Genomic DNA, 13,971 nt, shown 5'->3' with positions numbered 1-13,971 from the left:
TTTATTTTTATTTATTTTAAATAATATTTTATTTATTTATTCGTGAGAGACACAGGCAGAGGGAGAAGCAGGCTCCATGCAGGGAGCCCAATGTGGGACTCGATCCTGGGACTCCAGGATCATGCCATGGGCCGAAGGCCACTCAGACCACTGAGCCACCCAGGGATCCCTATTGCAAACTTTTTAGAGAAGTATGCATTGAGAATTCCTGCTCAGCTGTAGATTGGACTAGGTATTTTCTTAGATGTTCTTACCCTGAGGTTATGTGGCATTGTGATTTTTTAACATTAGAATCTGTATCTGGTTGGTGAAAGGAACACATAAAATGTCAGATTCACATATTTAAGTTTTTCGTCTCTGTAGACATTTTAATTTGAGTTTCATGTTCATGGCTAGCCCTTTCTGTCCAGACTGCCCTGAGTTTAGTAAAACATACCATGATTGCATTTTTTTATAATCAAATAGCTTTTAAGATTTAGCCTTATTTTCCAGGTTTGATATTTTTGGGCTTTCACCAGATTCACAGGAGGATGAACCTGGAATTAAACAGGCAGCAGAAAATGGTAAGTACAGAAACATTTTATAAAGACAAAAACATTCTTATTTCGTAGGTTCAATGGTTTTATTGATGTTAATGAAATAAGATACAATTATATAAACTTAGAAGGTGATCTGATCACTCTCTAACTTGTTTGCCACTATGGCTACTTGGACTCCCTTAACTATAAATGAAGAGGTGATTGGGAAGACTGGCCTTTATTAAACTTCGTCTCTGTTTTGCTTTGATTTATATAGGGTAATGGAAAAAATAGCAATTTAATAGTTGTGGCCAGTTATCTTCACTAAGAAGACTTGAAATAAGGATGGGTATAGTGATATAATCCTATAGATTGTAATTTATGTTGGTTAATTTTAGTGTTATAATAATAATAGATGCCACTGATTGAACACTTCAGCTATTAAATCAGATAATTCTTGTAAGTCATCTCTTTTAACATTCTATGGCGTAAGTATTAGCTCTACTTTACAGAAAATCCAAAGTGTGTTCTCTGGTTGGTATTCCATGCTTCTTATGAACATGATAATTCCGTTTATTTTTAGGATGAAAGCATGGAAGAATACTAGTTATTGGGAGAAATCTGGTTTTAGAAAATGTATAGAGGCATCCTTGTGTGTGTGTGTGTGTGGGGGGATTGACTTGAGAGTACTCGGGTGGGGGCACAACAGATCTTGATGAAACAAGCCTGGCTATGAATTGATAATTGCAGAAGTGATGTGTACCTGGGAGTTATTGCATACTCTTTCTATTTTTATATTTATTTGAAAATTTCCAAAATAGCTTAAAAACTAGTAGGGTCCTTCTAAAAAAATCTTTTTAAAGATTTTATTTATTTATTAGAGAGAGAGAGAGAGTATGAGCAGGGTGAGAGGCAGAGGGAGAAGCAGATTCCCCGCTGAACAGGGAGCCCCATGCGAGGCTCCATCCCAGGCTTCCAGGATCATGACCTGAGCCCAAGGCAGCTGCTTAACTGACGAAACCACCCAGGCGCCCCTAAAGATCTTTTTAAAGATGAACTCTTAAAAACTTTAAAACAGGGAAGATACAATGTATTGGAGTTTTGGGACCATTAAAGCAAGAACAGTGGCTTTTAGGATCATCAAAAAGTAGATCAAGTCGAGAATCCTAGAGCTAGGATTTTGTCAAACAATAATAGATGACAAAAATAGGTATTGGATTTGGGAGTGAGTTATTGGACTCTGTGGAAGATAGAGAGGGGTGAGGCCTTGTGGAGAAGACTGTTAGGTCTGGTGAGCTCCATCGTAGTGATAGAGTTGGCCTGTGACATACTTGCCATTTCTTTCCTCTACAAGGTGATGATGTATTATTAGAGAAAGTGAGGCTCAGATTCAGAGAGCTAGGAAAGAATGGAGCCTCTGTTTGAGGCCTACAAGAATATGCTCCTGAACAAAGAAGAGATTGCTCAGGTTAGGTCCAGGGAGCACAGTGGTGCCCTCACCCTTAAGCAAAAGGTGATTGAAATTAGAATGCCCTGCTCTACCGCTGAGGGCTGTCTTTAGTTATCTCAGTGGTTGGTGTCACCTTGATGAGTAAAGTTTTGTGAACTCAGGGGAAGTGGCTCCAATATCTTGCCAGCTGGCCAGCAGCTAACATTCCCTAGGCCCTTACTTGAGCCTTCCCTCCTCACAACTGGGCCTTTACTGCCACTTCTTTTTATTTTTTTCTTTAGGATTTTGTTTGTTTGTTTATTTAAGAGAGTGAGCGAGCATGCATGTGTGTGCACACGCGTGCGCATAAGCAATGAGGAGGAACAGAGGAAGAGGGGCAAGCTGACTGCACTAAGTGCAGAACCTGACTTGGGGTTTGATCTCACAATTCTGAGACCATGACCTGAGCCAAGAGTTGCCACCTAACTGACTAAGCCACTCAGGTGCCCCCTATTTCTGCCACTTCTGCAGCCTTCATCTGACTGAGGCTGTACAGTCTCCCCTAAATAAATCCCTCACATTTCTCATCACTTCTTTTATTTCTTAAATTCTTTTTTACTGTTCTCTAGGCCATTCTTCCCTACCATAGTCAGAACATTGCTGTTCATACCTATTCTAACTAAGAATTAAACTTTATATAAAAATAAAATTAATTTTTTATTTGGGCATTTGTTTTTGCAGTGTTTTAAAAAGCAGATTTTTAGGGGATCCCTGGGTGGCGCAGCGGTTTGGCGCCTGCCTTTGGCCCAGGGCGCGATCCTGGAGACCCGGGATCGAATCCCACATCAGGCTCCGGTGCATGGAGCCTGCTTCTCCCTCTGCCTGTGTCTCTGCTTCTCTCTCTCTCTCTCTCTGTGACTATCATAAATAAATTAAAAAAAAAAAAAATTAAAAAAAAAAAAGCAGATTTTTAGTTTTTAAGAAACAGGAAATATGAAGTTGGAAGTTTAATCTTAAAAATGAAACAGGGCAACTGGGTGCCTCAGTGAGTTAAGCATCTGCCTTTGGCTCAGGTCACACTCCCAGGGTCCTGGAATCGAGTCCCACATCGGGCTCACTGCTCAGTGGGGAGGCTGCTTTTCCCTCTCCCCCTGCTCCCCCCCCCCTATGCTCTCACTTGTTGTCTTTCTCTCTAAGGAATAAATTTAAAAATCTTTTAAAAAAATGAAACTCTTAAACATATCTAAAAATGAAAGGACATAATTTGTAAAAGGTGCAGTTATTAAAAAAACACAGGACAGATTATAAAGAAAAAGGAAATTCTAGGAGTCACCAAGTTTTATAGTTAATGATTGTGTCAAAGTATTTTGCAGAAGCAGAAGAACTCATTTGATTTTGTTTTCCTGCATCATTTTACTGACTATAGGAAAAATTAGTACTATAGTTTTTAAAATAATAGAATGAACTTTTTAAACACTATAGATGACAAACCATGTAATCTATTTTATTTATATTTTAAAGTGGCAACTTTTAGATACAAATTTCTATGATTCATTGAAGAGAGAAAAATATAAATGTATATGAGTAGAATTGACCATAAATAAAAGAATATCCATTGTTAAGAGAAAGAAGTGTTGTTTACAAATTACATAAGAAATAATTGAACAGTTTAAGCAACCCCTGCAAAATGAGTTTTATAATGAAAATACATTCTAGTTTTGTATTTTAGTGTAGGGCGTTTTAAGTTTTTCACTTGTTTCAATGTTTAATATACTGTGTATTTTTTGTAATTAATTTCACCCTATTTAAAATGGTACGTTTAGACATAACTTTGAAAGTATTAGTGATTTAATTTTATGTTGTTTTTAGTAAAAGCTTTGATAGAGCAAGAGGTGAAGAATGGCATCCCTTCTAACAGAATTGTTTTGGGAGGATTTTCTCAGGTAAGGTAAAGTTTGGGTGATTTATCTACGAGTCTGGGGATTCTGTCCCTTTCTATGGAGGAGTTGCGTTTTTTGTTGTTCTTTTGTTGTTGTTGTTTTTTACAGTGTTACGGAATCTGATATACTATTATCTTTACTATTTCTTTAATGCTGAATTAAGTTTGGACTGAATATAGTTAATTATGAGAATGTACTCTTTTGTTTTTCTAGTTCTCTTTCCAGCAATTGCTTTCAACTTCTAGATTATGTCTTGAAGATCTATTTATTAATAAGTAAATTGATTGGAACTCGGAATGTATTTTCTTAAAATAATTAGCACACATAGATATCTAAGTTGACACTGTATAGCCCTATAAACAAAACTAATACACACAGGTATAACTCCCCTGTCCTAGGAAGAGACTACTGTTGGAACAATAAGGTAGAAAACAAGAGAATTTCTTCCTTCTTTTTGTCACAGATCCTGTGGTTGAACCCATGGACTCCCCTGCAATCCTCTTGGGGCAAAATCCAAGTAGGGGCTCCCACAGAGTGACCCATGATGCCAAGGGTTGCTGATTGTTCCCCCTGGGTTCTCTTCTCCCAATGCAGGAACCAAAAGCTCTGGGGAGACTCTTTGGGTGGGGATGGGGCCTCACTGGCTCGGGAGAGGGGCAATGTGACCAGTGTGTAGCTGCTTCTCTTACCTTTTAGTGTGGTCTGTTGTATCTCTGTGCAGAGGGATGCCTCAGTTCCCCCAGCCCCATCTGTATATTAGGATTCTCTCAGTGATGTTCTGTCAGTGATTGCATGTTTGTTCTTGTAAGAGGAAGCAAAGTTAGGAATGACCTATGTCCCATTTGCTGATGTCACTCTATCATCTTTCCTTTTTTTGTCTTGTAAAATAGATTTTAGGGGTGTCTGGGTGGCTCAGTTGGTTAATCATGAACCCAAGGTCCTGGGATCCAGCCTGGCATTGCGCTCTCTGCTCTACAGAAAGTCTGCTTGTCCGTCTCCCTCTGCCTGCTGCTCCCCCTGCTTGTGTGTATTCTCTCTCTCTCTCTCTCTCTCTCTCTCTGTGTCTCTGTCAAATAAATAAAATCTTTTAAAAATAATAGACTTTAGATTTAAATATATGATGTTTATTTTTGGCATCTTTCTTCTTTTTTCTGTAGTTTTTCTCCTACCTTCTATCCTTTTTCTGCAGATGTAATTACCTCGTATTGACCTTACATCTCTATTTCAGCTTGTTGCATGTTTACTTTGTCACCTATCCCCAAATTTCTCAGCTTCCAATCTGTAAATCTTCTAAATCAACAACTTCGTGTTCATACTACCTGAAATAGGACAATGTCAGAATTACGGAATTGTTTAAAAGTTAGGATTCAGTAGAAAGATGTGTTGTTGATACAATAAAAAGATATTACTGATTTGGTGTTTGTTAAAGTTCAGGATAAGGTCAGTTGTAATACATTTGTGACATAAATGTAGGTACAGAAATGAATGCTTGATCTGAAAAAGAAGGAGACTGTAGGAGATCTAATGTAGGAGACTGTATAGTTAAGATTTGTTGATTACAGTTTACAGAAGGGAATTCATACCTTAAGCAAGAAAGAGAGAGTTATGAGTTCATGGAATATCAGGAAAACTAAGGATGAGAATGAAGCAGGGCCTCAGGAAATAGCCAAAACTTAGAAAGCCGTCTTTCTCGCATCTCCTGTTTTTCTACCCATCTGCTTCATTTGCCTCTTCATCTACAGTTGGCACTTTCCACCTTTGCAGCCTATAGCTTTTCCAGTTCTGAGTTTATGGGCTACTGTTCCAGCCATGCAGAGAGACAGACTGACAGTCACTATTCCAATTTCAAGATCTTAAGAAAAGGGACATAAGTATCTTGGATGATGAGAAAGAATCTTAAGTTCCTATGGGGACCATAGGCAGGTCATGGTGACATGGCATCCAGATGACTAATGGGAATCCACTTCCCAGAGCGCAGTGTATTGTAAGCTGGAAAGGCAGATACTCTGAAGATGTCTACTACAGAGTTCTTCTTATCTTGAATTTTTGTTGTAGAAAAGACTACCAACTTAAGACTAAGTTTGATTTTATACCTAAGACTTTTCAGAGGAGAAAATAACTATAAATCGAGAATATTCCTAAGGCAGTTGTAAGTACATTTAGGTATACAATTAACTGTTTCTTGACTGACTGGGTGGTTGCTATGTTCTCACAGTGGTCTTCAGTGTAGAGAATCATGTCCTAAAGGACATCTGTATTTCTGCTAGCTTGCTTGATTTGATTTGACATCAATCAGCCAGGTTGATTTTTTTTTTCTTTAATGGTCATTATTAGTAACAAGAAACCTGTTTAAGTTGCTGTTAGCAACTTGCTGCAATGTGTATTAACTTTTCTCTGTTTGTCTTTCCAGGGAGGAGCTTTATCTTTATACACTGCTCTTACCACACAGCAGAAACTGGCTGGTGTCACTGCACTAAGTTGCTGGCTTCCACTACGGACTTCATTTCCACAGGTAGCCAGACTGGTACTTGCAACATTAGATTACTGAACTAAAAGATCACAGATAATGTTGACGACAGGTTCATTTTTTTTAAGTTAATAAACTATATATTTTTAAAGATTTATTAATATATTCATGAGAGACAAAGAGAGAGAGAGAGAGGCAGAGACACAGACACAGGGAGAAGAAGCAGGCTCCATGCAGGGAGCCTGACGCAGAACTTGATCCCAGGTCTCCAGGATCACGCCCTGGGCTGAAGGTGGCGCTAAACCACTGAGCCACTCAGGCTGCCCAATAAACTATATTTTTATTTTTATTTTATTTATTTATTTATTTATTTATTTATTTATTTATTTATTTATTTATTTATTTATGATAGTCATACAGAGAGAGAGAGAGGCAGAGGCACAGGCAGAGGGAGAAGCAGGCTCCATGCACCGGGAGCCTGACGTGGGATTCGATCCCGGGTCTCCAGGATCGCGCCCTGGGCCAAAGGCAGGCGCCAAACCGCTGCGCCACCCAGGGATCCCCTAAACTATATTTTTAAAGAATTTCTAGGTTCACAGCAAAATTGAGCAGAAAGCACAGAAAGTTCCCATTTGTGCACAGGCTATGGATACCCCGTAGCAGTGTGGTACATTTGTTATAATCAGCACTGACACGTAATCATCACCCAAAGCCCGTAGTTCACATCAGTCATCCTTTTTTTTTCTTTTTAAAGATTACTTATTTATTTATGTATGAGAGACACAGAGAAAGAGAGGCAGAGACATAGGCAGAGGAAGAAGCAGGCTCCATGCAGAGAGCCTGATGTGGGACTCGATCCCAGGTCTCCAGGATCACACCATGGGCCGAAGACAGCACTAAACTGCTGAGCATCCCGGGCTGCCCTCAGTCATCCTTTTTTAAAAAGAATTTTCTTGGACTTTCATGATGTACTACTAGGCTTTATCTGTTTACTACACTATCTTTATTGTGGATTCCCTAGAATGGAGTAAGAAATAAGTCCTTTTGTCATAAATCTTATATTTGAAGTGTTTAATATGTATATTTAAAATGTACATATTTAAAAATGCATCAAACATTTTTTATATATAGAAATAATATGTTTGAATATTTAGTATTTTTACTGCCCTATAACAAAATTTTACCATAGAATAGAATTTCTAAGTACTCAATAGTGTAAAGCAATCTATAATACGCATGAGAGAAGTGGACATGTATTTTCAAATTCATCTTTAAATATAGGATTTTTTTCTCATCACTCTGTAGTAATTCTTTGGTGTCTTACACATACTAAGTTCTGTTTATTAACCATCTTATTTAAATCAATTAAATAAGAACTGAGAATATCATGATTTAGCTAAAATATACCTCTCATCTCAAGACACTTGTGAACATATAAAGAATAAGATACAGTCTGCTTCAAGGAACCAATTCATTGGGAAAACAATAATACAAGACAGGGTAATCATATGCCCTATAAAAGTTAAAATATTTAGAGTTGTAGGGAGTATAGGGATAGAAGGAATTTGATTTTTGTGGCCGAATAGAACCTATGGTATAAGTAATAGCATATTGTATGTACATATCTATTTATAGTTGTAAATGCCTGGCGTGATACTCTATAATTGGGTAAATAATACTACTTTTCTTTTCTTTTTGCAGGGTCCTATCAGTGGTGTTAACAGAGATATTTCTATTCTTCAGTGCCATGGAGATTGCGATTTTTTAGTTCCCCTAACATTTGCTTCTCTTACTGCCGAAAAGCTAAAAACATTAGTAAATCCAGCCAATGTAACCTTCAAAACCTATGAAGGCATGATGCACGGTTCATGTCAACAGGTAATTGTTTGGAACCAGTGATTACAGAGACATATTTGCACCTTTTCCATGTAATATATTTAAGATAAGTAACATTTAATTGCTTTGGTGTTTAGAGGAGTTAATTAATGAATTCACATTGAATCATAGGTTGCAGGACTTAGATCAGAGTTTATCCAATTTAATTCAACGAATATTCACTGTTCCTATTACATGCAACTTTTGAACATAATTCATAGACAAAAGCAGTCCTTTTTATTAAAATTTAAGCTAAATAAAATAGGGGAGAAGAATATGTGTCCAAATAATTATGTAGAAAACAGAATGTGACGTGTTATATTAGAAGTTTTTAGGGGCACCTGGGTGGCCCAGTCAGTTAAGCATCTGCCTTCAGCTTGGATCAATGATCCCAGGGTCCTGAAATGGAGCCCTCTGTCAGGCTCTATGCTTGGCAGGGAGTCTGTTTCTCCCTCTGCTTCTGTGTGTTCACTTGCTCTCTCTCTTAAATAAATAAATATTAAAAAAGAGAATAAGTGGGTAGCCTTGGTGGCTCAGCGGTTTAGTGCAGCCTTTGGCCCAGGGTGGGATCCTGGAGACCCCGGATCAGGTCCCTCGTCGGGCTCCCTGCATGGAGCCTGCTTCTCCCTCTGCCTGGGTCTCTGCCTCTCTCTCTGTCTTTCTCTCTCTCTCTCTCATGAATAAATAAAATCTTAAAAAAATAAAAGGGAATAAGTGTTTAAAGTTCTTTAAAACACTGAGAAGAGTAAGATTAATTCTATCTTGGGAGTACTGAGATCATGAAGAAAAAGCTAGATTTGGAAGAATGGGTAGGATTTAGATAGCAAGTATATAGAGAAGGGACCGTAGGATAGGAAATATGAAAAGCTGGCTGTCCTAGAGTAGGATGCCATTCATAAGGTAGGTACAAGGAACAGTTTTAGGGTAAAAGGAAGGAGATGATACTGAGTTTAGTGAACATACTGGGATTGATGTACCCCCATGCAAAGTGGGAATTTGGAAATACTTGTTTGAAGCTCAAGCCTGTAATAGAGATTTAGACTAATTGCCAATATTGTTAATCACTGAGGAGTTACCATGGGAGAATATCATGAGAAAGAAGCTGAGGGATACACTTTGGGAGGAATTAGGAGGAGTTAGACATTGAATGAGAGTGCAAGAGGAGAGAATTTCAGAATCGTGGGCCACCTGGCTGGGTCAGTCAGAAGACCATGCGACTCTTGATCTTGGAGATGTGAGTTTGAGTCTCTACACATCAGGTGTAGAGATTACACACATACATACACAAACTTCTAAAAAAATTGGTTAGGTTATTTTAGGAAAAAGAATTTCAGGGTGGGAGGGAACAGTGTCACTTAATAAGAGCGAAGGAGGCCTACATTGGTTTGGTGGCTTGAAAAGGCCTATAATAAAAATTTTCTCATTGCCAGCATTGAGGTAGTCCAGCTTAAAACTGTTTGCAACCACTCTGCCTGGCTGACTCATTTGCTTTAGGGATGGAGAAAAGAGGTAGTAATATGATTTATCCAGAAAGATAAGGAGACCTGGGATTCTAGGCTGTTATTGAGAACATAGTTGAAACTGTATTGAATCCAGAAAGCAGGAGGGCTGGCACTCTGAGTATTCAATTCAGCAGGGACTGAGGGTCTTGAGCATTGGTTTTCAAAATATGCTTTCCATCACAAATATCCTGGAGATTAGTAAACATTCAAATACCAGAACTCCAAACTCCACAATTCTGATTCAGCACGTTGGGTGTTAGCAGGTAGACTCAGGCATCTGTAATTGTATGGATGTGGGGTTTTTTTCTTTTCTTTTTTTTCAAGATTTTGTTAGAACACAGGCGGGGGAAAGGGCAGAGGGAGAGGGAGAAGCAGACTCCCACTGAGCAGGGAGCCCAATTTGGGGCTCAATCCCAGGACCCTGAGATCATGACCCGAGTTGAAGGCAGACACTTAACCAATTGGGCCACCCAGGCACCCTCATGGATGTGTTTTTAAATTAAAGCTCCATAGGGACACCTGGCTGGCTCAGTTGGTAGAACATGTGGCTTTTTAAGATTCTGTTTACCTAATCTCTATACTCAATTTGGGGCTGGAATTTAAAACACCAAGATCAAGATGTGCATACTATTTGCACACTCCAGGCATGCAACTCAATTTCAGGGCTGTGTGGTCAAGCCCCATGTTGGATGTAGAGCTTACCTAAAAAGAAAAAAAAGCTGATGATTCTTTGTGCAATCATATTGGAGAACATTGGACTAAACAATTAGGAGCAGAAAGTGAAAAGAGGTAAAATGGTGTAGGTGTCATCACCAGGAAAGTTCTAGGACTTGAGAGTGTTGTAAAATAGAGCATTTCTGTGCTGTGGCTTTATTTTCTGACTGATTAAATTATAAGGGTGAAGGTTCTTTGTCTTGCTAATTTGTGGGTCTGTGAGGTTAAGCCTTGAAATACTAGAGGCCATAGTAAGAAATTGAGGGGAATGAGAAAACTGAGCCATATGCAGGAGTCTCTAGAAATGTTTCTTTTGTAATACTTGATATATTTTTCATATCTTTCCAGGCCTATCATAGGTACTTGCTGTCTTTCAAATGGTTGGTTGTATGTAAATCCTTGAAAGGCACAAAATGTTTTATGCTATGGATTTAGCCTTTCGTTCTAATGAGGAAAGGTTAAAAGCTAGGTTTTTCCAACCATACTTAGTTGGCCATAATTGTATCCTTAGTGCTACTTCTCTGGATACTTCTAAGCCCCCTTTTCCCCACCCAACCCCTGCATTTTATTTTGTTCAAGTATACTAAAATGCGCAGACCATTTTCATGGGACTGCATAATAGTTGGGAGCTATCATTTGAATGTACAATAGTAATTCTAATCATAGGAAATGTTCTGAAATTCCTGTTGGAGCGTCATTTCTCTGTTAAAACTTTTCATTTAATTGAAGTAGTAAAAATGTGGTTTCATCATACCTAAGCACACCATCGATTTAGTTGGTATTTTAGTGGGGATTTAATTTCTGATTTTGTAACTGCTTATTAAATCACTTTATTCCAAACAGGAAATGATGGATATCAAGCATTTCATTGATAGACTTTTACCTCCAGTTGATTGATGTCACTAAGAGGCCTTGTGTAGAAGTGCACACCAGCATCGTTACAGTAGCGTATAAACCTTCTCCTGTGCCCAATCTTGAAACTTTTAATGTTTGCAGTGTTAAAATGTTTTGCAAATACCCACCGATGACACAGACTACATAGTATCTCCTTGTGGGAAATATGGTCTTTTAAGTTTCTATACATGTATTTGTATAATATGATTCAGAATATACTAGTATTAAAATAAGTGAAGCATCTAAGCTTCTTTTTCCCAAATGTAATTCAGCAAAATAATAAAATATTATAACCAGATTTTTTATTACATCATTTGAAAATTATTAGTATGCTTAATGAAAATTTGTTAGGTATCAATGAACAGTAAGATATAAATGATTTATGCATGCTGTGACTTAGTCTTTGGACTTACTCCAAAATTACTTAGTCACCATGCATTATCTGTATTTTTATATATGTATTCGTTATATACTTAATGATTGTAATACATAATAAGGATGAGATGTTAACTACATTTTCCCCAATAATAGGGATAATGCTTCTAAGATCAGTAAAGAGTAATATTCCTCTCTTCAGTTAATGGCCCTTTTATTTTGGGGACCAGGCTTTACTTTCCCTGATCATTTCTGTTTAATATTTTTTTCCTCTCTAGAAATGTGTTTTTTTTTAAAATCTTTCATAACAGACCAGATATTGCCTCCTTGCCATAGACATCTGCTGCCAATACATGCTGTAATTTGATATTCTGAATCACAGATTTGATGGTATTTAAAGTGTAGTTACACTTATATAAAGAAACCTTTAAACTTCCTACACTACTTACTTCTTAAACTGCACCTTAGTCCAAAGTTAGACCTATATAGTTATTAGGATCTTCAATTTAGATAATGGGAATAATTCTGTGATTATTTTTTCTGTAATTAACTGAAAGAATAAGTAGGTCATATTCTAGTATGTTCTGGAATATTTAAGACAGATCTTAAAAACTAATTTATAAGATGATTGGCTCTAAAATGATTGTCTTCGTAGCATAGTTTTAGTTTACTTGTACATGTGTTTGAAACCAACTACCGTAGAAAATGAACAGTCCATTAGAAAAATTTGCTTTATTTTTATCTGCCAACAGACTTACTTGAAAACTTCACTTTAGTCAGATGGGTTTATTTTAATTTTTGTGCAAACATAAAAGTAGCAATTACTTGATTTTAGGTAGTTGAATTTTTCAGATTATTGGTAAAAATTACTGGAAAACAAATTTATGGGTGATGGAGATTAATCACAACTCAATACATATGATGTGGACTGTATAGAATGTTAATAATGAAGCCATATGTTTATGTCTGTATTTAAATTTTTTAAACAATCATTTACTAAGTCATTTTGCTTTACCTTAAAGAATATAAATTGTTATTTTAGTTATACAAATCAGCAAAATCTAATTTATGGCAGGAAATACTCCGTTGAAATGTTGTGCTGTAATATGTGAAAATGTAAATCTTTTTCATGATTTCTACCAATGTGGAATAAAATTTTAATTCTGACTTTTCTGTGATTGCTTTTTCAAGTACTATTTTTAATATTTGGGTTTGTCTTCAAATGACCGACTATACTGAAAAAGGGAAAATGGCAGTGCAATCATAAGAACATGCATTCAGGAGAGAGTTTTTGATGATGTTATGGTTGTCCTGGAATGGAACAAGGATGAGAAAAGCTTCTCTTGTTACTCAATTTTAATGAGCTAAAAAAATATTCTTAAATTTGGTTCTCAGTGTTTCTGACCTGTTGGAGAAGTTTTGTTTAGTGTTTCCAAGTCGCCTCCTTTTGTGCAGTATTCGTGGGATCTTTAGTGTCATGAGTCAGTATCCAAATAGTTTCTTCTTTTTACTGTTGATGTCTAGCATTTCCCAATAAGGGAATCCTTTCTTTTCCCTCTCTTAAGCAGTCTTTCATTTTCTGCTTCTGAGTACTTAAAACTGAGTACTTAAAACTGAGTACCAGCTCGTCTTTTTGTGAGGTAGCTTGTTCTATTTTTGGGTCGCCCTAATGGTAAGGGAGTTTTGTACCAAAATATTGTCTGCAACTTTTAGCCTTCACAGCAGCACCTTATTTCATATGATAATCTTTTATTTCATTATCCTTTTCAACTACTGTGTTCACAGATGTGTTCAGTGTGGCATTGTTAATCTCTATTGACAGCAGCAGTGTCTTATGTATATATAAATAATTGGAAAATTTGTCTAGTATTGCAATCAGTGTTACTGCTATTTTTAGAAGTAGATATATGATGGGCGCCTGGCTGGCTTAGTAGCATGTGAGTGTTTATCTCAAGGCCATGAGTTCCAGCCCCATGTTGGGTATAGGATTTAATTAAAAAAAAAAAAAAAAAGTAGATACATATTTCCACTCCTCTAACAACATACCATTTCTTTTTGTAAAAATTACTAAAAGAGTGAAAATGTAATTTAAGTAGTTGAGATGTTCTAGGCACTATACTAAGCATTTTATATCCTTTATTAATATAACAATCCTTACATCAACTTTATCTTCTTTTAAGATTTTATTTATTCATGAGAGACACAGACTGAGAGAGAGGCAGAAACACGGGCAAAGGGAGAAGCAGGCTTCCCTCAG

At 37.0% G+C, this 13,971-nt stretch overlaps 1 protein-coding gene across 5 annotated transcripts in view; it reads left to right on the top strand.

The window, feature by feature from the left end:
• LYPLA1 (lysophospholipase 1) overlaps positions 1 to 13,971 on the top strand; it is a 41,193-nt gene that overhangs the window by 23,669 nt on the left and 3,553 nt on the right. For 4 of the 5 annotated variants that reach the window (XM_025477742.3, XM_049103906.1, XM_035708359.2 and 1 more), the window contains 5 exons: positions 493 to 563; positions 3,817 to 3,890; positions 6,298 to 6,399; positions 8,056 to 8,232; positions 11,289 to 12,881. In XM_025477742.3, the coding sequence (XP_025333527.1) occupies positions 493 to 563; positions 3,817 to 3,890; positions 6,298 to 6,399; positions 8,056 to 8,232; positions 11,289 to 11,342 (478 nt within the window). In that variant the 3' untranslated portion in view covers positions 11,343 to 12,881. Of the gene's footprint in view, positions 1 to 492; positions 564 to 3,816; positions 3,891 to 6,297; positions 6,400 to 8,055; positions 8,233 to 11,288; positions 12,882 to 13,971 lie in introns of those variants that run through there. The other variant, XM_025477743.3, reaches the window with a different exon arrangement.

Source organism: Canis lupus, chromosome 29, assembly GCF_003254725.2.
Source record: "Canis lupus dingo isolate Sandy chromosome 29, ASM325472v2, whole genome shotgun sequence".
NCBI classification, from domain to species: Eukaryota; Metazoa; Chordata; class Mammalia; order Carnivora; family Canidae; genus Canis; species Canis lupus.
Note: the sequence above shows the minus strand (reverse complement) of the source record. Positions and strands in the feature narration are given on the sequence as shown.